Below are 26791 nucleotides of genomic sequence, written 5' to 3' on the forward strand. Positions count from 1 at the left end.
ACACAGACGGACATTCTCTGCTCCCTCTGGGTCAGGATTTGGCAAAACCTGAAGGGGAATATGGAGGGGAGGGAATATAAGGAAGCGTTCTGGTAGAAACTATCAGTTTTGGGTTGTTCATTGTTTTTTTTTTCCTTTCTTTTTTTTTCCCTAAAACAATGGTGCATATACAAAATTCTTAAGGTGACTTTTAATTATCTAGGGCAGAATTTTGGGCAGAATAATTTTCAAGCAAAGATGGACAAAGCAGGCATTAATCAATGCAACTTCTCAAATAATTCTTTCATTTATTCTGTCATCACTGTACCTAAATACATAAAGTTTACATATATATACATATGGTGGTCAAAACGGAGTTCAGCAGTAACTATATAAAAATTTGGAAGAAAAACCATGAAAATTTTATGGACTTCTTCAATCTCAGTTCAGTCCTTGGAAAATATCTGAACTGCCAGGACGGCCTACTAGGTCATTTCAGCTATTTTCTGAATACGCTATACATGCATGTAACACTTTTACAACATTTATGTATTATTTATTCTTCATGAAATATTTCCATTTTACTAGTCAGCAGCACCTGGAATCAATGTCCAATGATTCACATTATGTACTCTATTTTTAAGTGATTTTTTTTTATCATCTCAAGCAATAACCTCTGGAGGCCTTGGTCAGAAAAGATTTGCTCAGTTCTCCTCCCTGCTGTGTACAGGGAAACTTCAAGGATGTTTTTAAACCTATCATTGTCTGAACCTCATGTCAGACTAATGGGTTGTCAGGAGTCTCCTGCAGGCAGGACTGCAATGACAGTCCAACTTACCGTCTTCAGATACTGTTACCCTGAGGCTATTACTGCATCACGGTCACTGGTAGGATGGTGGAAAGACTGAATCAAAGAAAAAAAACATTAGGACTCTACTTTTCAGTCCTCAAGAACATGATACCTGTCTTACTTTAATTAACTAGGAATAAGAAGTGCCTGAAAGCAATACTGAGAATATTCTGGTTAAACAAATCTGACTGATCCTTAAAATTGCTTCTTTTTTCCTCCCTCAGACGCTGAATCTGACCTGCACTGTATTTGGAAATCCTGACCCTGAAGTGGTTTGGTTCAAGAATGACAAGGTCTTTGAACTTAATGAGCACTATGCATTTTCACTGGAACAAGGGAAATATGCCAGTTTAACAATCAAGGGAGTGACCTCAGAAGACTCGGGCAAATATAGTATCCACGTCAAGAACAAGTATGGGGGGGAAACAGTGGATGTCACTGTAAGCGTGTACAAACACGGTGAAAAAATGCCTGAAATTAACCCAGGCCAGCTTGCTAAACCTAGGCCAATACCACCATCAGAAGAAGTCCTCAAACCTGAGGGCAAGGCAAAATCCAGTAAGAAGTAAAGCTTGACACTTCGTTTGACAAAAAAAATAGAATACATGAGCTGTAGTTGAGTTATTCCCATACATAACTGATTGGTAATGTCCAAAGCGAAACTGAGCTTTTAGGAATTTGCTTTAGGGAGGTAGCTGTGCTATGGTGCTGTACACATCTGCAACAATCTCATTTTGAATATATGTAATAGGGTGGGACTTGCAAATAGAAAAAAGCCAAATGCCTGCCAGAGGTTCCCATTGCACAAACCTACAGTAAACCTCCATTTCCACCCTCTCCAACCCTCTGCAAAAAAACCAAACCAACCAACAACCTCTGAGAACAAATGTCCCATCAGTAAAGGTAGTGAACTGCCGTTAGATGCCTATTCAGAGATGGTTCCTGCTTTGTTCCACACACAGTCCCTTTGGCTTTGAAGCCTCTGATCCTGTAAGTCTAGTGGATAGTCTCTATTTAGTAGTGATACTGTTGTTTTATAGTGTGACTTTATCTTTAGTAGACTTTTACAAATGTTCACTGTTTACTCATTGAAGTGTAGGTCACATGGTTGTATTTTGTTTTTCTTGCTTTGTGCTAATAAAACTTTAAAAGTCACCTTTGCTACTCACTGCTCCAAATCACACCCAACTAGTTCTGTTTACTCTCTCTCATTGTTTAATTATTGCTTATTGCACAATTTCACAGCTGGTAGCATGCAGACTATCGACTTTCAATAAAGAATGCAAATTATGGTTAACCACAGTCACTGGTTGGCACTTGCAACATTAATTTTACTCTTTACAATACAGGTCAAGATGCAAGCTTAAACTGGTACCAAAAGACATGTATACAATTCAGTCACTTAAGATAATTATGTCTTTGATTCTCCTCTATCCAAAATGAAAAACAGAACTCTTCCATGGGTGAAGTGATGTTCTGCCAGGCAAAGATTTCAGTATATGCTAATCATGAAACATTCAAATAGAATGGGCTTCAGTGAGATTACTCACATATCTGTCATACAACACATGATTGAGTGTTTGCAGCGCTGGCTTTTTCAGATCAGGTTCCCTGTTCAATAAAAGTCCATTTAGCTACCTAGACAAATCTTTGTAATTTGCTAGGCAGTTTCCAGCAAAGAGTTCTTCTAATGGTAAGTAACACTGGTGGTACAACCATCCCGGATGCAGCCCTCCTCTCTTGTGACTTCTCCCAGTCTCTAGGATAAATACAAGGAAAAGGGAGCATTGTGGGAGACAGGGGAGCTTGGATGAGGGGTGGCCTGGAGAAATGGCACTCTGCAAAATCTTCACTGCAGAAACTGGATGAAAGTGTTTGGCACAAGTATCAGGACTGTAACTTGTGTTTGGGGTCATGGCTGAAAGCCAGTGCTGTGTCTCTGAGAGCCTCTGAGCTTAAGTTTGAAAATATGGAAATAATTGTTCTGGCTTTTTTTTTCCCTTCCTCCAGCAGACAAACTGAAAAAAAAACAGGAAAATGAACAGTTTTAGAGTAAATTTAATCTCAGGGCTTTTTTTGCATTTTTTTTTCCTCATCTAAGTGAGAAAACCTTCCATTGTTTTGTTTGGCAAACAAATACTTCACTTGATTCAAAAAATGTTTTATTTTTGAGACAGATGAAAAGCAGAGGAAATAAGAAGCCAATTTACAAGCTGTCAGATACAGTAGGTTGGAGCACTCATCTGGGAGACAGGAGAGCAGCATTCCTCTTCCCCCTCCTCTCCATCCATAGGGATTTGAACCTGTATCTCTGACCACCAAGGACAGTGCACTAATCCCCAGTCTTCCCTGTATTTGGAAGTGCTGCTTCTATTTATCCTTTTTTACTTTGTCTGACTAGGTAAACAGACTGAAAAAGAGACTAGACTTAGGCATCCTACCTCTCACATGAGGATGTCAAATGCTAGATTTTGGAGGTTTTCTCCCTTTCTTGTACTTTATCTTAGTTTTCAGTATTGAAGAAGGGATTGAGGGTGTGGTACTGTAGACTATTTAAGAACCTGATGGTTTGAACAGATAATGATGAGGATGAGGATGGATTCATTGTAGTTTCAAATTCCTCAAGTAAGAAAAACTGCAAGCCTCCTTTGCAACTCATTGATATCTATGAGTAATCATGACAAAATACAACAGGCCAGCTCTGGAAAGGAAATAGACTTTAATCACACTTTATTAAAACATGCTTTAATTTTAAATAACCAGCTTTTTGAAAGATTTGTGTATTTAGAGCCAATTAACAGTGAGTTTATATTTAAGTGCAGTATAAACAACCAGGAATTACACTGGACAGTGATGAAAAATGCTTCTCCTGGGTGAAAAATTCTTGTAGCTATAGAACCACATTCTGTGTCCAGTCATTGAATGGAAGTGTCTGAGAGGGTTAAGGACTCAATTAACATGATATCGCCTTGAGATAGTTTAACTGGGAAATTTTAGGACACAAAGCAAAGCAAGGATTTATCCTCCAAATATCTATCAAAATAAGAAAAAATATTTTTATACAAATCTGTCATCACAAGAACGTCAACAAATCTCTCAATAAAATAACTCAAATTTTCTTCTTTTCTAATTTCTTATTAAAGGCCTTTAAGGTTTTCAAAATCTTACTATGGCAGGCTCACAAGACATCAGAGACAGTCTCTGTAGCATACAAAGTGAGTATCAGCAAGAATTTAATATTATTCTTATCTCCTACAGTACACAGGTTAATTTTAGCTGAGACTATCAAATTATTGCATGTTATGGCAGCTTTTCAGAGGTATCCTTGGGCACAGGAGACAAGGTTAGTCTCATCTCAGTTGTACCTTTAGCTGGCCTTAGTTAAACAAGCTTCACTTATTTCCTTCCAGGCAAACAGAAATAATTTATTATGACAGTTAATCCTCTGCTGAAGTACAGAAATTATCATTCACAGGAACATTGTATTCAAAAGGCTAAGGACTTCCTATAAACTATTTCACATTTTTCAGTGTTCAGTGTACCTTTGATTCTTTTGTACACATTTAAAAATCTTGTTATCAGTGCTAGGAAATTAATCAGGACAACTCTGTTTAAAAGGGACTATCTTTTCAGAGTGAACGTGCATCTAGTTGCCCGGAGGGGCAATACAGCTGGATGGGTATTAGAGGGACAAACAGGATGCTCTGGTAGTCAAGTCAGATGGAATACATGATGAGGTATATTAGCATTTGCACACACCCTTCACAGGCTTGGTGTCAGCATTAGTTTAATTAATAAACATTTTGAAGGAGGAAGAGAAGAAAGTAAGGTTTGTTGGAGAAGGTCTGATGCCAAATGAGTCTACCCACACTAAGGTCAAGGGAGATTGATTCATTTATACTGGATGTGAATCTAGTCTGTTATTTTTACAAATCCCGGGGTCCATTAGAGTGAATTAGCTATTTCTGTTACCTTTAAGAAGAAATGCTTCTATTAGAATGATTTTCTGTCACACTGGTGAGTTTTGTGTTGACTGAGTTTCATGTTGCACTTTTCTAGGCAGTGCTAGCGTAAAATGGAGCATCGTCGACTTGTCACGGGAGGCAGATAAGATGTCAGCCGGTTGTGCTGATGGGCCAAAGTCGTGGCTGTGTCTGTCATGTTGGCATTCTGCTATAAGGCTGGCAAGGCTGCCTTTTCTGCAAGCACCTGCTTTCTTTGAATCAGCTTTGATATGTTACTGTTTATTTTCTTGAAAACAAGTTCTATGAAAATTCCTCCTAGGGCCAATTTACAGGTGCTTTTTATGAGGAAAAGATTTTTTCTATGACAGTATTTGCCTCTAGCGTAAATCTTTCCCCAGCCCATAAGGTTCACTTGCATCCCACAGCTCAAAAACTTGTGCATACTTCATTAATCTGCTCTTGTATGGAGACAGAGGTTCAGTGATAATAGCACCCTAAGTGATGTTAATGCACAGACAGTTTTTAAAGGAAACTTTTGAAATATAATAAAGCACTTTATTTTCTGTTTTATAGAACTAAAAATAAAACCTCTAGATGGCACCAGAAGAACAAGATAGAAATGAGCAGATCTTAAAAAATTCTGCCAGCTATAGCATATCTATCATTTTGATGCAAACACATCACTTAGGGAATGGGAGATTATTAAAAGCATTATACTTATGCCAGTGACAAGGACAGGTCCAGCAAATGACTGTTTCCCGGAAATAGCAGATGATTTTGCAAGCAGTAATGCTGCTTCTTAATCTTTGCATGACACAAATTAAGAGGTTAAGCATGCCTTGTAAAATATCGTAAGACTCATGTTACATCAAGTTTCTCCTTAGGATATGAAAACCCCAGCATATCGACTATATATATGAAGGGAGATTTGAATTCGAGCTCTAAAGGCAAACCTCTTAGACTTAGCAGCTTCCATAGGTTTTCAAAACACTATTTCTAATACTTCAAAGCCCATGCCCTACAATTTTTCTTCAGTCTTTACAGAGTGATGATTCCATTTGAAATTAACGGGAGGTCTGGGAGCAAAGAGCACAGGGTCTGGCTCTCAGCACTGCCACTGCAAGATTCAGTGATGTCGAGACCTGTAAGAAACTACCAGTAGCCTTCTATATTAATATTTAATTCCTCATTGAAATGTGCAGTAACTCAGTACCAGCTTTGTCCTTGGATATTAGCTGAAGGTTTATCAGATTGTTATATTTTAAAAATAGCATACTTGACCTCACATCATTTCCTTTATGAACATTTGAACTTTGTGTGGGTACATTAAAGGAGTGTTAACTTGTAATAAACTTGTCTCATTTTTTAAGTTAATGTAACTTCATTTTCTGTTATTGTTGCTCCTCTGTTACGTTAATATTGTACAGCTGAGTCTGATAGGAAAAAGAGACTTAGACACCCTACTGCAGTTAGAAGTAATATGGTTAATTGCGGCAGCTAAAGCCTTTCCCATGGTATCCTAAACTATCCAGCAGGGTTGTCCCATGCAGATTTCATTGGGCACCAGTGTCCCCCAAGAGGGAATTTGCCCTTCACCCTGCCGAGGGCCTCTGCGGGAAGCCATTATCCATCCGATGATGTTGGTGCACACAGCATGTAGAAGAGAAGCAGATGGAAAGAGCTACAACTTCTGTTAAAGACAGAGCCAGTGTAGCTCTTTACCATTTTAAATCATGGTAAAAATGATGATCAAAATTTTAGTCTGCTGACGTAGTGACCTCCACTGGACCATTTTGAATGAAGAAGTACACTAAAAGCCAATACAACAATTGCAAATCAACCCTGAAGCCAGCCCTCCTGATTGCAAGATAGTATGTGAAAAAGAACCCCACATAGTCGTGTGCCACTTTTGCTGTCTGGGAAAAAATGCCTTCCACACATGAAAATGGCAATCAACCTCCTGCATGGTGCTTAATGGGAGGTAAAACACAAGACGACTCCCTGGCTGGGAGTTATGAGGCCACATGCAGATGTCTCCATCTGAGCTAATCACTGAAACTCCCTTCTTAGAAAATGGAGAGAAACAAGTACTAGTAGGGCACAAGTCATGTCATTCTAAAGCAGGTGTCTCAAATAAGTGAAATGAATCATGTCTATTCTTTCCACTGACTGTAAAGGGAGCTTAGTATAACCAGGTTGGATGGGAGACATCTACATGGCTGATGTTTGAAGTTAGGTGTGATAAATTCTGCACCATATTTCTCTAATTTAATTAGCTCTTTAGTTGAAAAGTCTATTTACAGACATGCTTCATAATAGCTGGAATTTTTGCTATGTTTTTAAAGGCTGGCTTCCTCTACTGAACTCTTGTATTTTGAAGTCTTTGCTGACTTCTCTGATATCCACGTTATTTTGAAATCTATGTGTAAGCATTTGCTGACTTCCAGCAGCCACTTGGTCCCAACTCATAGTTGACTCTCGTGATTTGGCCTTTACCAAGACATTGTGTTAGGCCTTCTATTCTTTTAAATATTTAAGTCTTCATCCCAGTTTTTGATTAGCTGTGATGCTGCTGTTAGTGTGGGACTTGTTTCTGCCTTTGCTCCTCTCAGTGCCATCACTCTGTGGCAACATCTCAATCAATGATGCCATAAGCCTTTCATGGTCAATTAGTGCCCTTTTGCTAAGCCCATAAGATATGCCTTGTGCAGTTTCTTTGTCGTGCTGGCCGGGCACACCCTCTGGGTGGAGAAGAAGAATTCTGTGATTCTCATGTGCCAAACTTCTTCCAGTGTGCCCAAGGCAGCTCAGCGACTGGCCAAAGCTCTGAACCCTCCTGCTCCTGGGCTTGAACCTGTCTTCCGGTTGTCTTTAACTAGTTCCCAGTTATCTTTCTGTTCAGCTCTGTTACTCTCTAGTCTTTGTAGTTTCTTGGTATGATCTGTGTTCCTTTGTCATTCAATGTGCTGTCTTTCAATAGTGCTTTAGTGGCAGAATCTGTATCAGTAAATAAAATAGTGCCAGGCTTTATTATCTAGTCCTTAGGCCAACACCCTGTACACATCACATTAACCTCTTGTAGCATCCACTGCAAAGTGTAATGCCATCTGAACTGCCCACTGGAGACAGTATTCACCCACCCTAACTTCAGATCGGGAGGTATTTAGGTGTCTGTGAACTGACCTGCACCAAAACTTTGCTAAGGTCAGTCTGAACAAACAAAAGTACTAGCTAATTAAGTTCAGTGCTGGTGCCTTAGCACTGTTTAATTTACTAGCAGAGGTTGTAACTAAAGTGTCCAAGCACCAGTAGCCACATGAAATGTGTATGTGATAGCATCATGACTTAGTGTCCTGTTAGTAACTAAATAATTGAGCCTATGTGGCCTGCTGTTCTCATAACCACTTTCAGCAAGCAAGCCTATCCTAATGAAAATGAAATGTTTGGTTCAGCAGCCTGTGTGTCTCTGTACTGTTTGTAGCTGAACCCAGCATTTCTGGATGTTGACCCTTTCCTCTTCATGATGTCTTTTTATCAGCATCCACAACTGATTGTCTTCACACTAATTTTTGGGTAACTTGGGGGAAAAATGGGTTATGAATCACTGGCACATTAGTACTTGAACTCCTCTGTAATGTATACAACACTTTGATGGTTTAGACCTTAAACTTTCTGATTTTTTTCTTGGCTTTGGATAGACCTCCAGGTCACGTACAGTAAATACCTGTGGCAGCTTTTGCTGTTAAAGGTTATGTTCTGACCTTTCAGGAATAGTTTGGGCTCTTGTGAGACCTTTCTCCTTATCTTGGTGCATAACCCCTGCTGCTCCTGGCATTTGGCATTTATGCCTTGTCAATGAGCTTCCAGGTTGCCTTGGATGTGTCCAAGTGTGACATGTGGACCTGTTTTATTTTGTCATCAGGTCTTAAACCTGTTCCCTTTAAACACAATCATGTTTTACATGCACAGCTCTCCTTTTGTTGGTTTCAGGCAGCTAAACTCCTATGGATCTTATTCTTTTCAGGCTTACTCATCTGCATTAAGTCTGTGTCCCATCCTGTTGTGACTGCCTGAAGTGCTCCGTTGAAAATCAGAGAGTACTTCTTGCAGTCCTCTCTGTCTCCTGCATCATCGAGTCACCTATATTGTAGTCCATTCAGTTAACCATGATTTCCCTTCTCAGAACCTTATCCTTACCTCGTAGTACCGAAGACTCAGAAACATAATTTCCATCAGTTCGAGAGCTCCGCATGACATTTTCTGATGGGCTCTGGTCAGGCCTTATGTCCATCCCATGCCAAAACATGAACTGATATCACTGTTCCATTCCGAAGAACACAGCTAGTAATTCCCCTTCCATCTGAGCACAGTCTCTTTGGGCCTGACAGGCTTTAATTGAAAATGCCATGGGCCAATGACTTTGCAGTAACTGTGCTCCCAAGTCTCCTCCTGAGGCTTTGGGCTGTAATTACAGATGCTCCACAGGCGTTTCAGGATTGGCAGCTTGCTTATATTCATCTTTATTCTTTCAGATGGTCTTGTATTTTGATGTTCTGGTTGTTGCATCACGGTTTCTTACCTATTCCTCAACTTCACAAGCATCTGATATGAAAGTGCAAAATGTAGAAAAACTGCCTTCTGCACCTGTACATCTCTAGACATTTCCTTGAAGGCTCTCAGTTCCTGAGGATCTGTTCAGACATGTAGAGGAGTTGGTAACATTTGTTGGGAACATTTGTTCCCAACACTTTCTTTGGAATTATTCTAATTTTATGGCATGAAACTTTTTTCAACATAGTCTATAAAAATAATTGGGGACAGCAAAAACCTTGGCACAAGGGCATCCCTTTGTGTTTATTCCCTTTAAGCAGGAGTTCTCTGGGGCCAGATGACTGAAAAAAGGGAATGTAAGGGATAGAAAGACCACATGGTTTCATTACCAATAAGAAAAAGCATGTAGTTGTTGGAGGGCTTTGATTCTTATTGCATGCTTGACTTGAAGTTACCTACATTGAGCTCACACCTGAACTTTGAAAATTTTTTCAAACATTCCCAAACCTCAATTGACTTCCTATTCAATTTATTTATTCTTTCAAGTGCTTTGTCTTTTCACACATATTCAGTCTTTCCTGAATCACAGATTATAGCCATTAGTTATCACAATGGACCTGTTCCCATGCTTGAAAATGGGATAAAATCCAGGATAAACACTCAGAATCCCACGGATCTGCTAGAGGGTGAAAGAAAGCAGGATATACCTCATTTCTCTCACAGAGGGTAGGAAGTGGAGTCACTGAATTTGAGGGAGATTGTTCCAAGAAGAATACCAAAAATCAGCAGGAAAACAGAATTACTGCACTGATATGGATCAAGGACTAACTTAATTGTCTATTTTTCACAGAATATGGCCCATTCTTTGCCTATACTCCATCCACGCTATTTAATGCACATAATTCCTGCCCTTCTTCATCCTTTTAAGGAGATGGAAAGATGGGGTAGTAGAGGCAGTGGGAGCACTCATGTCCTAAACATCTCTGTGCTATTAACATTCAGGGGAAACTATTGTGAATAAACAGCTGTCAAATAGAAAATTCACATGCAGAATATTTTAATTTCAAATTACTAATTAAAGAAGTACTGGAAATGAAAACTAAGTCTAAAACAACACTGAAGTAACTCTGATTGTGTTCATATCAAATATGCCTGAAATATGTGTTTCGTAATAGTGTTTCTAAAAAGCCTGCGAAATCTAAGACCACTGGTAACATTCTCATTCTCTGAACATTCCCAATGTGTTCAGGTATTTTGGATCAACAGATAAACAGATCTCTGCAGTGTTTGCAACTCAAATAGTGCAAAACTGGGTTGGTGCCAAAGAAACTAGAATTGACTAGAAACACAGACAAACAGAATACCAATTGGCTGGTGTATTTTCACTGCCTGAACCAAGAGAAAGGGAAAAAAAGTAGTAAAAATGACAATTAAATCTCTTCTTTCAATTCTTTATGCACAACAATCTATGGTGTTATTATAATATATACACAAGCAATACATATATTTTATGAAAAAAATCCACAAACCTGTTATTTTTACTGTTGCTAATTCTTTAACTGTGTTAATTTAAAACACTTTCCATTTTAAAAAGCATTTTCATGTAATTCTTAATTTTTATTTTCCACTAAATGAGCTGATTTTATTAAGGATAATAAGATAGAAAACACACATGGAATCACATAAACACAAAAGCATATAGTATGTACAGTATTTGTGCTAACTGATGATAGTACTTTCACTCACAATATTGTCATCCTGATCCTACCTGCAATGCAATAAAATTCACACTAAAAGCCAAGTTTAATGATCTTAACACTTTTTGAAGTGATTTTAAGTAGCAACATTGTGCAAGAGAAAATTTCTCTTTCACTGATCTACTTATGTGAATAAACTTATGCATATTTATTTCTCTTTGAAATCTGCATTCCCACTGACTAAAGATGGTACATAAGAAAGGTCACCAGCAATTCCTTTTTAAAAATCCTGTTTGCAGTTGCTTATATATTTGACTAACTATTATTTTTTTTCCCCTGAAATTCTTTATGGCAGATCTCTACCTCAGAATGTTTTTTTTTAGTATTATTTTATTTTGGGAGGAAAATGGAGGTTTCTTTGAAAACATATCAGCTGTTCCTATGACTGAAGTCAGGAAGAATTATGTGAAGTGCATCACATATATGCACATATGTAATACATGCACGTATATGCATGTATGTTATATATTATATAAAGCATATCTGCAAAATGTGTTTATTAACCATTTTATGAAGACTAAAGCTCTCTCAAAACTCTTTCTTTTCAATCTCCCAGACATTTGAGACATGGCCTTGAAATTTGTCTTGAGATTGAATGGAGAGGAGCAGGAAAGGGGATCTGCAGAAGAAAATTGCCTCTTGCTGTCCTCTTGAAAACCTGTCTAAATTTGGCCAAGTTGGTAAATTGTAGTTTGCACATGAGTAGAGATCTCCTAGAGGTAAAAGTCTCTGATGGTTCTGTGCACACAGGTCAAGCTCCAGCTGACAGCAGCTTGCCCTTTCCCTGAGATTACTCCTCTGGGATGCCAGAGGCAGAGCCTGCTCTCCTCCTAACTAGATGCTGCAGAGAAGAGCATCTCTTTCCTTCCTCTTGCTTCCCTGTGGGATTCAGGCAGGGTAGGAGGAGGGAGCTGGCTGATGCTGGTGCAGATCAGGCGAGGGGAGATGGCTTTGGGAGGCCTGGAACCACAGGGAGCCCAGGGAGAAGAGAGGAAGGGGGACCGCAGAGTTGCTGGGGGGCAGCTGATACAGTGAACAGGACAGCTTCAGAGAGAATCATAGAATCATAGAATCATTAAGGTTGGAAAAGACCTCTAAGATCATCGTGTCCAACCGTCAACCCAACACACCATGCCCACTACACCATGTCTCTAAGGGCCTCATCTACACATCTTTTAAATATTTCCAGGGATGGTGACTCAACCACTTCCCTGGGCAGCCTGTTCCAAGGCCTGACCACTCTTTCAGTAAAGAAATTTCTCCTAATGTTCAATCTAAACCTCTGATCATGGGGATACTCTGAGCATCTGATCATGGGGATACTTGGCTGCGAAAACAGACAATAGCAGGGAGAGAGAAGAGTTTTAAAACTACAAGGGGGAGGGGAAGGAGACTGCAGTGAAGGGGATGGTCAGTCAGGCTGAGAATAGTGAAACAGAATACAGCTGGATAGAAAGGCATAAAAGCAGTAAGGACAAAAGTATGGGCTGGATGACATGTTTTTCTCTCCAGAGCCTGAGATCATGGACATCTCTGCATGTCTTAGATGAGTACATTTTATGAAATCTGCTGCTGATTAGCCAAAATTATTATTGGTGGCAGCTTCTAAGGGAGCAGAGTATGGCAGGCGAGTGGGGTAACGGCTGAAATTCAGAAGAATCAAAAGATCTAAGCAGTAGGATACAGTGACAGGCAGAGAGACACTGGTGAGAAACTGAGGGAAAGATGCTGCTGTAACTGGGGAAGACCATGTCAGACCACAAGCCAGAGTGATATGGAAATGTACCAATTCTGAGATACTAAAGCAAGACTCAGCAATAACACCAACCAGAGTATGCAGGGAAGAAAGAGAGAAATTAAACATTCAACCAAGCTTGCAAGCTGAGAAGGAGATTGATAGTGGGTATATTCATGGCTATATGGGGATATTTGCAGTGTGAGTGTCAGAACTTCAGTTTGCTGAAAGTGTTAGGTGGCATCAGAAGCAGAGATGTGTGATTGAGCTGCACAAAAAGGTTCAAGCTAGTCAGATGAATGTAACAGTTGTTCTTTTAGTTATGACAGATATATCCCTGAAAAGGTCTGATCTTCTACATGTGAAGACTACCAAGCTCATTAAGGGACTCAGCTACATGATTCTAAATAAATAAATGAAAGTCTGTGACTAGACCCTCAAGGCAAATTTGCAAAATCTCAATCTGAAACTTTCTGGTAGTTAAACCTGTCCCCTTCTCACGATCTCTGTACAGCACTGGACCTGCTAAGAGTAATACATAGAGTGATCTGAATATGTTATTCATGATGACAAGTGGGACAGTGTCTTCTGTCTGAGGGAATGCTAGTAGGGAATTCTTTAGTTTGGGAGTTTCTCTTCCTGACCAGCTGTCCAAATACTAATAACAGAACTACCGACAACAGAAAGTTTATGTTTGGGCTACACAACCTGATTAAATGTTCTTTTCCGGTTGACTGGCAGTAGGATGGATCTCAAATAGGGCAGAGCAGGAACTGCTATCAATATTCTCTCTGCAGTGATTTTATCTGTCAAGCTGCACACAGCTTTCTGCTTTGGTTTTACAAAGCCAAAATCTTTAATAGAAAAAATAAGAGATACCATGGCCTGCCAGTTTCACTGCTGTGTCCCTGGTTCTCCGTACCCAGCTCCAGTGACACATTGTGGCCATAACCTTAATGTTTATGACTCGCTTGCTCTTCTGGCGTGGTACAAAACAACCCCCAAGAATCTAGTGTATATTTTTCTCACCTGTATAAGTACTTTGTTTTCAAGATTTTCTTTTGTTTTCATTACGTTGCCATTGTGGCCGTGAGCTATTGTGTGAAGAGTTGCAGCACTGCACTTGCAGAGAACAAATTTGTATATTTTAACTGCCATTTTCTGATTTTTAAGCCCTGTCTTGTTAGATTTCTTTATTTTCCTGAATAATAATAAATGCCTCAATGATGAACCTAATTTGGAAGACAACTGGAAGCTACTTCATGTAGCTCTTACTTACCTTTTTTAAATTTTATTTTGGTAGCTAATTCCAGGTGGGACATAAGTATCACATCCTTTTTTTACAAGGATTTGACTGAGTACATAAACATTATATAGTATGAATGACATTTGATAACAACTGCTACAATATTCTTGTTCAACCCAGAATGGCAGCATCTTAGCTATCATTTACTGGAAGTACATTTTGTAGTGAAAAGCTTTAACAGACCACTGTTTAAACTCTTCCCAGAAAACCAAAATGATGAGGACAGGGTAGCAGAGAAAAAGTAGTGCACTTCAGACCTAAGAAATATCATGAAAGAAATATCATGGGCAAGTGAGACTTTCTTGAAAAAATTGAAGTTATGAGCTGGAGTAAAATTAGCAAGTGGGAATGTAGGAAGCTCTGACAACATAACCTGTTAAAAATAGATGTTTTGTAGCTTGTCCCACCTGTTAAAATTTAAAGAAGAAATTAAAGGAAAAAATGAAAGAAGTTGAGCACTTCTACACAGTGACTGATCCACCATAAAATCTCAGTTTCTCTCTGGGGTGTCCTTCCCTAGAGGGATAAGTTCTTCATAGGGGCTACACACCTTTAGAAACAAAAAGATGATTCTGTGTTTTGTATGATGCAGCATTTATGAAAGCATACGAAAAAAGCAACGTGTGAGAATATCAGCAGTACTAAAGTCCACCCCTCATTCTGTTGCTTGAAATATGACTAACTGATAAACATTCAAAACCAGGTATTAGGAGGAAATAACCCTCCTTGAAGCTAGCAGAATTCAAACTGGAAGCAAGTAGCTAATTTTCAACAGTGAGAATCAATTAACTTATGGGGCATAGCTTTTAATAGCAATTGAGGCAGAGGGTCTTTCTGAATAGTTACACATTAGTTAAATCACAAGTTCTTTAATAATTGCTGGTCAACTTAGTTTGTGGTTTTTTTGTTCAGGCTGGTGAATTATTTTCTTCCTGTCTTAAAAATCTATAAACCAATTGCAGTAGTCCCATATAATCTTGTGATATTAAGTGAAACCTTGATTCTTTCTTCGGCTCATGGATTTAGGGACAAGGTCTTGAACAAAAGAATAAGTAACTCTGTCATCATGAAGGGTGTACAACTCAATAGCAAAGAGACATAACCAAAAGGGGAAGTTCAACTAGATGTTTCTGAGACACCTCCTCCCTTACTGGGGAGGAGAGATGAAGCTTTTCCCAGTGTAAAAGATGTATGACAAGATACAGCTGTCCTTGCATTCAGAGATGGGGATCATTAACATCCTGAGTTGGGTGCAACTCCTTGTATATCATCAGGCTGAAATTTTGAGTCACAGGCTTGTCATATTATTCAAATAAATGGGGTCATACTAAGTGACACGTTCTTGGACACTGGGAAGGTTTGGCCCCCAAGGACTTTATTCGCCTGTGCTAATTCTGCTTATCAATCAACTGGTCGTTCACATTTAATCCTGGCACTAAAACATTCTTGCAGGAGAATCTTAATTTGTGAGCTCTTTGTGTTCTCTTGCGAGTCAAGAAGTTAAACTAATTTGATATTGCACTCCCTTGATAATGAAAAAGGCTGATGAGAATAAGAGAGAGTTTACAGTAGTGTGTCTCATTAAATCATTTTGCATTTCAGTAGTAGAATGGTTTATCTTTCAAGTGGTGTTTGTAATACAGGACAGATAAAAAAAGCTGTCCAACAATCACACTAAAAGTATAAGTGTTCATTATTTTTATTACAATAACATTCAAATTTCTGCTAAAAATCATGGCTGAATGGCACTAGAAGTTGTACAAAAAGCCCCAGATCCATCATTGAGATGTAGTATTGCCAATGGCTGCAATTTCTACTGTACGACCTCATAATTTAGACTCGAAGTCCTAGACTGATGTGAGTATCCCAGTTTTAATTTAAAACATAAGAATGCATTTCTAATCTGGTGATGGTGCAGAAAAGCTTGAGAACACAAAATAGAAAGGTTAGAAAAATCAGAAGGCAGAAAATAGGAGAATTTACCCTTCAGGGGGAAAAAAAATCATGTGCATTTAACACTTCCCAGGAGAATTGGGCTTATTCTGTCCAGTCTAACCACATCATTCACAAGTGTGGCCTCCCTAGGTGCATCCAAAGAAAAGCATCTAGGAGTGGGCTGCTAGGAGGTAGCATGAGGTGGGGAAAGCTCTCCTCAGGCCAGATGAACTGTCCTTGTTACAACTGCAACCTGGTCCTCATCACCATTTTTCCTTGTGATCCTTCCCTCATGACATGACAGAAGCAAATCAATTTGTTAGACTTAATCCCTACTTCTTGGTTGCTGCTGAACTGCCTGAAGAGACAGGGATGCTGAAAGCAGCTGTACACTGGATTATTTTTTCTGATGGGCTCCATGAAGCCCCACTGGATGTGAGGTGAGCATCCCTGGATCATAATTTTGTCATAAACATGAAGGCATTTTGCTGATACTTACTTATGTATGAACACAGTGAGATGAATTTTACCTTCACCTGTAATTAAAATGGTGTGAGGATCAAGATTTATCAGAGAAGAACCTGCTTAAAACCAAACCCAAAACTTTCCTTCATACAAGAGTGATTTCCAGGCACAGCAATGTGCTTATCTGTGCAAGAAGCCTTCTTGATCATATTCACATAATAGTCTACTTACTGCAACATACAATAATGCGATGTATGATTCTAACGACAGAACAGTTATCTTTAGCCATAAACTCATAAATAAGCTTCTTTATCCAATCAAATGTGCTGTCCTTTTCATTGTTGCAGCGTGTGCTTGTGCTACTCTAAAGCAAATTTTTATATGCTTATTAACATAACTGTCACATAATATCTCTTCTCCTGACAAGAGAAATACAAGCCCTTATTTTTCATACTTTTTGAATAAAAAATATTCTAGAAGTCCTTTTATAAAAATGAAGATTAGTCTGAATTGAACTCAAATAAGGCAGATCTTCAGTATTTACTGTTTAGAGGGGAAAACTAAGGTCTAGGAGATACCTAGTCCTGGATGCGCTCATTAAAAAGATGCATAAATCAACCAGTTTAACTCACATTCACAGGTAAAAAAACAACTTACCGACATCTAAAATGATCATTTACAACTTCAAGAAACAAATGTTCTTTTAGCTTAAGGGTGAAGACAAAGAGGAGAAAGAGGTGCTGATTTCTTATCAGAATATGAGTAGAAACACTCTCATGATGCCAAAGAGATGTGTTAAAGGTTCCCAACAATGATGAAAAGCAGGTCACTTACATAGGTGCCTAAATAGGGGTTAATGAATATTTGGCCATGTGTAGCCTCTGTGCAGTGCTGCAGTGTTCATGAATCAAAGAACGGCAGCATCTCTGCAGAGTGCTGAATGCTAGAAAATGTTAATGAGGCAGTATGCAGAAGTCATAACTGTTGCCACTGTCAAGTGGCCATGAAAATGATTATCTGGTAAGATATTGGAGGCAGAGCTACTATCCCCTAAATTCTCATGGAACTCATCGGATTTACTAACTTCTCATTGCATCAAGATTTTTAGTTTGTCATGGCAACCTAGGAACAGATAGAGGAGTAGGATGCCATCAGGCAGCAGTCATAATGCAAGCATAAGTTAAATGACTCTAAAGTTAATGATCCAAATTCTTCACTGCAGCCGCGAGGCACACAGTGTAACTTGGGGGAGGTGCACAGATGCTGTGAATTACTTTGGATGCCATTACCATGACCCTGGGCCAGCTGTGTATCAGACCAGACCGGTGGCATAAGTTACAATATTCTAACTGCTGCTGTGAGTGGTCCTGAAAGGCTGTTGTGGCAGCCATGTAATGCCAGTGTCATGCTGAGTCCCTGCCAGGCTTTTTTTCTCTTCCTTCCTTGCTCTGGCTGTAGGGTTGAAGGTAACATGGGAACTGCTACATTTTTTCTTCCCTGCTAGAAAATTACCCCACTCTGAATAATCTTTCCATTGCTGCTGGCCCTCTTAAGTCAGTAAAATGCTGTAAGTCATCTTGAACTCAAGGGACAGAGCTCAGACAGTTGCATTCGTTTCTGGTTTACATTCTATTTTATCGTAATAGCATGGACACTAATTTTGCTTTAATTGTAAAGCCTAGATCCAAGAAAATGCTTTTAATGGTGTCAAAAGACTATTCACCTGGGTAAAAAATGGTAACTGAAAAGCAATGTTATTGACAAAATTATCCGTCAGTGCAACAGCATCCTCTCTACAGTTTTCACAGTGTGATGCTATTAGTGCATGTTAAAGCTGCCTGCCTGCTCTGCTGCCTGCTTTTTAGTGATAAGTATTATCTATTATATTGCAGGGGCTTTTGGTCAGAGCATTGTATATTTTGCAGTTTTCTGAGTATATTTCAAGATCTTCAGGTTTTATCATCTGCAGATAATTGTTACAGACAAACTAACAGAAATTAAGCTGGTGGAAAAACAGGAGGAAACATCTGCAGCCAGGGACACCAACAAACAAAAGTTCAGAGGTAGCAATTGAATCATGTGAAACTAGGACAGACCTGGCAGGGAACAGCCACTGTTCATCTGTGCAATAAAATCCACGCATTTGAAGCCACAGCTGTAAAATTAATGGGGTTTTGGTGAGCTGCCACTCCCTGGGGATAACAGCCAGCCTACATGTCTAGATTTCTTACATTGTCCTTTCCTTATTCTGGTAACCTAGGCTGCTGAAGTCCTTTTTACATTGCCCTCCTCTTATTTTTTTGTTCCCGTGGAATATGCCAGGAACTCTCATAAAGCAGTCACTGTATTAAGGAGACAGAAACTCCCAAAGCCTGGGTAAATGTCAGCGCTGTGGAGCAACTTTCACCCCTGAAAGGTCACAGACTGCAGTTCCAGCACATTGTGGGCCAGTCAACAAGCAACCAGTCAAGCATATCAGTTCAGCAAAATACCACATTATTACATTTATCTGGCCAGCATTAGAGAGCTCCAGTCCCCTGCTTTGTTTTCCTTGACTTTGAATGAATGAGGTGGCTTTCGTAGGCCATCCTAAAGCTGTTCATTCAAAGATTAGAAAAAGGCCACGGTGTCTGATAGGGGATTTAGACTGAATGAAAACACCTAACACCAAAACCGTGATCCTCAAACCCTCACCCAGCTTCTGTCTAATCCTCACCATTTACATTTGCTAAATACCTAGGACAGAACATTAAAGTTACCTGGTAGCACCTCAGTTGCGATGGGGCCAGAGAGCTCCTGGGACAAGCCTGCATCTGAGTCTTCCTTTTCCTGTGTCCTGAGCTAGTATTTGCAGAGAGATGAGTCTTTGTCTTAGACACTTCCTCCTACAAAAAGCAGTACCTTGAAAGACAGCGGTAATTCCTGCTCTTTTTTTTTGGTTGCTCTTTTTTTGTTTGTTTGGTTGGTTGGTTTTGAGGGTAGAGGGAAAAGGGTCTAAGAAGTTTCCAGGCTGCAAATTCCAAATGGAAGACTCTGCTGCCTGGTAGTGCTGGGGCACTAACTCAATGCAAACCCTCTCTTCAGGACTTCCCTTTAGGCTGCTCTGTGCTTGGTGTACTGCTTTTTGTGCGTCTAGCTGTCCTGTACCGGGGTGTCTAAAGGTTAGGTACCACACTGCTTAACATTTTGACGCCTAAATTCTTGTGGGTTCTTATATTTTGTTGATTCTGACTCGTTGCTGTGCATATGGGGAATATTTCGGGAGTAAGAATTTTCTAATCAATCACATTTGTCAATAACTGAATTTGAAAAAGTGTGCCAGGAACAGGTGCTTAGATTTCTTGAATTTACATATGTATACATTTTTTTAACCCAACAGCAGCACTAGGAAGACAGCAGTGGTGTATGCTACTAGACCCTTCACACTCTTACTGATTATGTATCGCAATACAGTAGAGATTATATATTGATTCCATAATATTTTTAAAATATTAGGTGAAGTTTTCACAATCACCATGACCAATGGTTTAGAAGACTAGTGATAAATCACTCAGCTGATGATTACTCACTGCTAATGACGACTTCTCTCTGGATGATTATTCTATCAGGGATTATTGCACAACCTATGAAAGTTTGTAAAGCTGTGTTTTGTGTGGGTGAGCCAATACTTCGTAGAAGGGCTCTGCATGTTACAATTTTGCCATTTGCTAGGGCAGGCTGCCGATCTCTGCCTTCACTTTTCTGAACATTATCAGAACATCTAATTTCTATTCTGCTTTAGGGTCATGCTAAGTTACCAATTTAAAACAGTTGCTGTGAAGTTGACAGTTTTAATTTGTTCCACTTGATATGCTAGTAGGCTTATTGTCTGTTCAAAGTAGATTTTGTGGTTCTGAAAGAGACAATTTCTGTATTTTCTCAATGCAGTGCAATTTGTACCCATATTGCATCTTCAGACATCTCCTTGGGGGCAAGTCTAATTGAAGTTGCTTGATTTCTGTTACCAATCACAGCCTTTCCAAACTGTTTTTTTTTTTCCCATCGCTAATGCTTTAAGCTTCTCCTGTATTAGCATGCCCACTCAGGTGTAACATTTTCTCTGAGTCTGTCTGCTTGACCACAGCCCTCTGGTTTGCTTTAGTCAGTCTCCCAGCCAACATTTAAAAAGCACCTGATGAGCTCTGAGACCGTCTGATACTGATGAGAATTTATTTATTCTTTCTTAAAATGATTGCATGTAAGTTAAGCCATAAATCTAGCTCTGAGTCACCTTTCAGCAAGTTGCACCTTAGCTGGACTCCCAACAGAGGAGGGCAGGATTCAGCAGGGATGCGAGGACCACAATCTGGATCTCTGTCATTCAGTAGTCATTTAAGGGGGCAATATTTCAACAGTTCCTAAGCAAGTCACTTTACTGGATCACCGTGCAGAACTGTACGTGCATTTTTTCTTGGGAAAAGAAGGATTTGTTGTCAGTTTCAACAGTGCGCAGTGGGTTACGAAGGGGTAGACATAAGTTTGTATGCACTTGCATTGGAATTAATTGTAAAAGAGAGGGTGAGGGTGGAAATTTCCATGGGAGTACATTCTCCCATGGAAAAATATACAGATGTAACAAGCACTGCTTTAGATTTTAGGAAAAGCATATAAAGTATTACTTGAGGGCTTTACATCTTTGATTTCAGCAAGATGGCAAGAGCTTGACCTTTGTGGATATCTTCTATATCAAAGTTATAAACAAAACTCTGTTAAGTGTATTATCTCATCATGAATCGTCTCATGATCTGGGTTATTTTTTGACCTTACTGTAACTTGCATTTTAAATATCTTTGGTTTGTGATGAATTTGTGTTAGACTCATATTGTAAGGATATAGCAAAATGACTTTTTTTTCTTTCCAAGTAAATAGCTAATCATGCAAAGCTTTTTTCTTAGCAATTGATGAGCTGTTTTCTTCCATTTGGTTTTCCATCTGCACACAAGGCTTATCCTCCCTCTTTCAACATTTGAATTTTTTGTATTTTAGAAACAAATGTTTGAAGTTGGATGTGCTTTTTACTGAATAGCTGTCAGGAAGAAAGACAATGAAGGAGGAGAGGCAAGAAAGACTGACAGGAGAACCAGGATGTGTGTACCAGTGCCTTCAACTCCCCTTAGCATGAGCAGTCTTTGCAGTTGGGGGAACCTCTGTCCCTGGCTTCCCTTTCCCTCCCCTCAATGCCAGCTTTTTCCCATTAGGAAAGGCACTTAATGAAGAAGGCAAGCAGGGGATTTGGGTCACACAGAGAAAGGGGGAGGATGGAGCCTATGACAGGAGATGGTCAGGATCGTTGGCAGGAAAGTTGTTTCTTGCAGTCTCAGCATGGTGGTATATGTTCTAGCTGCAAAATACTACCAGGGTAAAAAACCACTTGCTTCTTACTCTAGACTTTCGGTCCAGTAGATGGAATATTCATGGATCCTCTCTGTCATGTGATCTCCATATGCTGAAACATTGGCCTGGCTACCAAGTGTGTAAGGCAGGAGTCAATTGCAAGTTTCCTGCAAACTGTGCAAGGTATGTTTTATCATCTTTGATTTGGAGATGGGGAAATGGGACACAGAAAATTGAATAATTTAGTTGTGGGAACAAACATAGCCAAAGCTAGTAACAGTAGCAGAATTAAAGCACTCCCACTGCCCAGTTTTATCTCTATTTCATTTATGTTTTGTCATGTCGCTGCATACAGAGACTTAAAAATTAATTTAGCTTGTGAAATAACTTAGGATACTAACTCAGATCTTTACTAGGTCAGTGTATTGCAAACCTTCACAAATATTTTAGGGTGGCTCAGCGGCAGCTACATCATTGATTATGAATTAGCTGATACTTAGACATTGTGAAAACAGTCTAGACTCAGATCCAGAGCTAACACAGACCCACACACTTCCATGGAAATCACACTTCTTGAGCAAGTTCAGCATTGCAATATTTCCCTAAGTAGTAATATATACTGGGTAGAGTATTTCAGAAATTACAGTATGGATGTTATGGACAAAACTGGCATGCAAAGAATCATTATTGTTAATCCTTAATAACATTTTATACGCACAAGGGTCCAATTGTACACCATAAAGAATTTTTTATTTCAAATGTCTTTTTTAATGTGCAGTATTTTCATCCCATATGTAACATTATAAGAGTTTCCAATTAAATAAAATTATGTGTAAGGAAAATCTCATTTTTATACAAAATCTAAACTTATAATACTAAAAAGATACAGGTCGAGAAAGGCTATTATTTTTGTTGCTTGTAAATATAAAGGTATGTAAGGAAACTTCTTCCTCACAGGGTTGATGATCTTTGAATGTATTATTAAGGGAAAGTGAATTCCTCAATAGAAAATCAGCATTCAGGCTAAGGTCCTGAGGATGTATTTGGATCCTTGTAAATCTTTGCTGATAAAATTCTATCACAATTTTACCCCAAATAATGATGCTCTATTTTGATTTCTAAGTTAAATCATAGTGCATAAAAATGCATGGAACTGGCAGACTTTACTAAATCATGTTATGAAAGATTAGAATTGTTCTGCATAAGCCTCAGGAGACTTGAGGTAGTCCATGAAGCTTTCATTAAACTTTTTCTCCTGAATTTGTCATGCCATTAACTGATAAAATACATGTACCAACAGACTTCTAGCTATGTTAGAACTTCCCAAATCCAGCAAGATCTGCTGTATACTTATTTCCTTGATAGAAAAGTTTTCAGAAGGTTCAGCTTTCTCATTTAAACCAACTTCTAGCAAAGAAGAATGCTTCCATAATGAGTGTTTTATACTTTCAACACATGGTGGCTATACTAATTCTGCCAATACCATGGACAGTGGAACAGTGAGTATCATTCATCAAATCTCAGATACTGGGAAGAGTGGATTTTTTTTCTTACATTCAGCAGAACTTAATAAATTGTTTTTAGAAAGGCTCTTTGCCATTAATATATAGTTTACATATACTACAGCCGTTTTAAGCCACTGAAACTATCCATGATACATATATTCATTACTGTATGGTAATCATACAGTGGCTTTACTGGGTCAGCACACCAAATTGCGACGTATATCAGTTTGTCTGCTTTTAAGAGAGATTGGAATGGAGATTTTATAGTCAGAGATACTAATTCTATTATAATTTATTAGAGTTTACATCAGCTGTTGACATTTTAAATCCATAGTCCAAATTTATTAATTGAGCTCAGCAGTAGAGCTTCATATTCAGCTTACTGTTGACTCCTACAATTTATTGAAAAATGATCTTGCTTCACCTTATGTATCAGAATCAGTTTGCAGAGAGCTTTTCTGCTGCAGAGGTATCTGTATTAAATTAGTACCACAGATTAAAAGAGAAGGAAATGTTTAAAATGCCATTAAAATTGAGCAGTAAATCTTTCACTTTAAAAAAGAGAGGAGGAGGATATCTCATTTCTCATTTCTCATCAAAGGTAGGCAACTAATTAGTCTCACTCTAATTAATACTTGGGTTATATAGAAGATGATTGATTCTGTCTAGATTTTTATCCTTTGAACATATGGCAACAAGAAACATGGAAAGTTTTAATCTTTCATGTTTGTGCTGGTAACTTAAAGTGTGAATGTATGGGTTATGCACAGGCAGTGGTGGATTATTTTGGCTGCAGAGATAAGTGCATGCTATTTAATCACTTTTATTTCCACTGTTTACAGCTGATAAAGAACAGATCTTGGCCATGCAGAAAGCATGTTGACCACCTATACAGTCTACAGATGGCTTTTGAAAGTGTATCCAGACTGGTGATTCCAGTGCAGAGCAGAGAACATAGCAATAATGGCGACATTATTTTTTCTTTCCAAGTAAATAGCTAATCATGCAAAGCTTTTTTCTTAGCAATTGATGACCTTGAGCCTAAAATTTAGGCTCAAGGTGAGATGCAGAGTCTGTGCCCAAGATGGCGTTCCAAAAAACCAAGTAGCCAGTCTCAGTTTCCTACAGCCAGTTCCATAGGGCTGCACACTCCTCCAGCTCCTGCTTGTTCCCCTTCTTTTAAGTGTGATGTTTGAATCCCCACTCCCATGCACAAGCAGACCCTGACATAGGCTCAACCAGGGGAGGCTTTGGAGCTCCAACCTGCTTCCTCAAATAGGAACAGCTTCCATGTGCTCTGCAGAAATTGCTTGCCCACAGGCTAGCATAATACAAGCTTGCCTGGAGTTGTATGAAAGCAGACCCAGGGGAAAACGGGTTGAACAAAAACGCTTGCTGAAGACGGTAAATGATATGATGGAGGAGAAGGGTAAAGGGTCAACTCAGGAGCCCAGGAACATCAGCTGTTAAGCAATCTCTTGGACTGCTCATGTCTATAGCTGGGCCTGCCCATGGTAGGAGGGGTGCCAGAGAAACAGTTGTCAGATAAGTTGTAGCTTGTGCTGTTTTTAACACAGGCCAATTACTAGTGTCTCCATTTTGGGGAAAATTTTACTCCCTTTTCCAACCCCCCAGCCCTTCATTTGAGAGATGGTGATTTAGAGAAAGAGTTTTCTAAGCTGAGTGTTAATTTAACTTAGAAAAAGTTAAATATGATAAGCTCAAACAGGTGCATATTTTAAGCTCTGTCATCTTCATTAAGGGTTAGAATTTCTCCTGGCTGCAGAGAAGCTTTTGCCAGGAAGGCAGGGCAGATTTCTGACAAGAAGGATGCACAACCAAGTTCCGTAAGTAAATGAATGCTGATCTTAGCATGCTGCCCTCTCTCACTTTCGGTTGCTTTCTGTGAGCTCTCTGCTTTTGTCTTTCTCCGCCTTTCTCCAGTGTCCTTTATGCCATTGATCTTTTTTTTTTTCCCTTAAACTAAAAAGGGGAGATGGGACTGTTTTCCAAGGAACTGGATAGAAATCAAGTGCAAATTCTTATGCACAGATGTTCTAGAAGGTGAGGAGATGCAGGCAAATGCAAGTTTCTCTGTGTCACCAAACACTGGTCCACTGCAGACTGCTACAAGGACCGGGCCCCTGCCTCAGTGGCTTTCTGCACTTCTGCTGTTCAGAAATGTTTCCTGGCACAGGTCACAGCAGCACATACTGCAGCTCTTTGCTGACTGCTACTGTGCTGGCCTGCTACGAACGGAGAGGATTGTTGAAATGTGGACTTACCACAGCCAGACTTCTTTCCTGTTCTGCATATTTTCCTCTTCCACATGTACATGGCATATAGAGGTAGGCTGTTACTTAAACATAGCTGCTCTTTGAGCCAGCAAAACTGCTGTTAGGCGATATCGGTCAGTAGTCACCCACTGTTCAGTGCCATCTTTCCAAAATCTGACCTGTCTCAAAGTCTCTCTGTAACATGAATTAGGCCCATGATGCTTAAGAGTGCACAGAAAACAAGGCAAAAGAAATTCACTCATCCTGAAAAATAATAAACAGCATAATTTGAACAGTATATAATTGAACAATGTTACTTCTGTAAGCATTTTCTGGCCTTAGCTTGTAAATGAAATAAATTCCTGATAAAGAAATATGTGGAAATCCAATATCATTACTTTACTTGTTCATATAACTTGCTAGAGAATTATTTTTCTGTAACAAAGCATATTTTCTGCACTGTTGAACTACATCCATCTTAGCGGGATCTGCCCCTTTTGGATTTATATATTTACTTGAGTGGGTGGCTTGCCTGCTTGAGAAAGGGAGTTTCTTGAATTATGAAAACAAGAAAATCTCATATCCACAAACCACTCTCTACAATTTTTATGACACAATATAAGTGTTAACAGAATATTTATTAATTTTCAATCATAATAACCAGTAACTATTCAGGTTTTTGCTTCGTCAGTAGTTTATGAACTGGCAGTAAATCTTATAGTGCTTTGGTGATTCACCTGAATCTGGGAAGAGAGTATTTCAGTGAACTGGATATGAAGCCACTGTCCTTTCTTTTTTCCTAGTATTTCCAAAGTACTTCTGCTTTTGCAAACTACATCTTGAATGGCACCAACTGTGAGCAGTTTGTTGCTCTGTGATGAGGCACTTTGCTTTCTTGGACAGAAAGGGAGCTTCAGGAGCCAGACCCTCAGCTGGTGTGAATATATGAATAGTGCTGAAGTAAATATACTGCCATTTAGGCTGCCTCCTGATGTTTCCTTTCACTCCCTTAGAGTGATGTGTGTCATCCCACTCACACAAACCTAGCATTGCTGATGTTATTCAAGATGCTATTTGCAAAGCAGAAGGGCTTT

General features: G+C 39.2%; 1 protein-coding gene across 1 annotated transcript in view; it reads left to right on the forward strand.

Annotated features, from left to right (window-relative positions):
* The window catches only part of MYOM2 (myomesin 2), an 82856-nt gene extending 80726 nt beyond the window's left edge, over positions 1-2130 (forward strand). The window contains exon 37 of the mRNA XM_075145186.1: positions 1054-2130. Within this exon, the coding sequence (XP_075001287.1) occupies positions 1054-1398 (345 nt within the window). The 3' untranslated portion in view covers positions 1399-2130. The remainder of the gene's footprint in view (positions 1-1053) is intronic.
* The last annotated feature ends 24661 nt before the right edge of the window (positions 2131-26791 follow it).

The sequence above is a fragment of the Calonectris borealis genome, chromosome 3 (genome assembly GCF_964195595.1).
Source record: "Calonectris borealis chromosome 3, bCalBor7.hap1.2, whole genome shotgun sequence".
Classification (NCBI taxonomy): domain Eukaryota; kingdom Metazoa; phylum Chordata; class Aves; order Procellariiformes; family Procellariidae; genus Calonectris; species Calonectris borealis.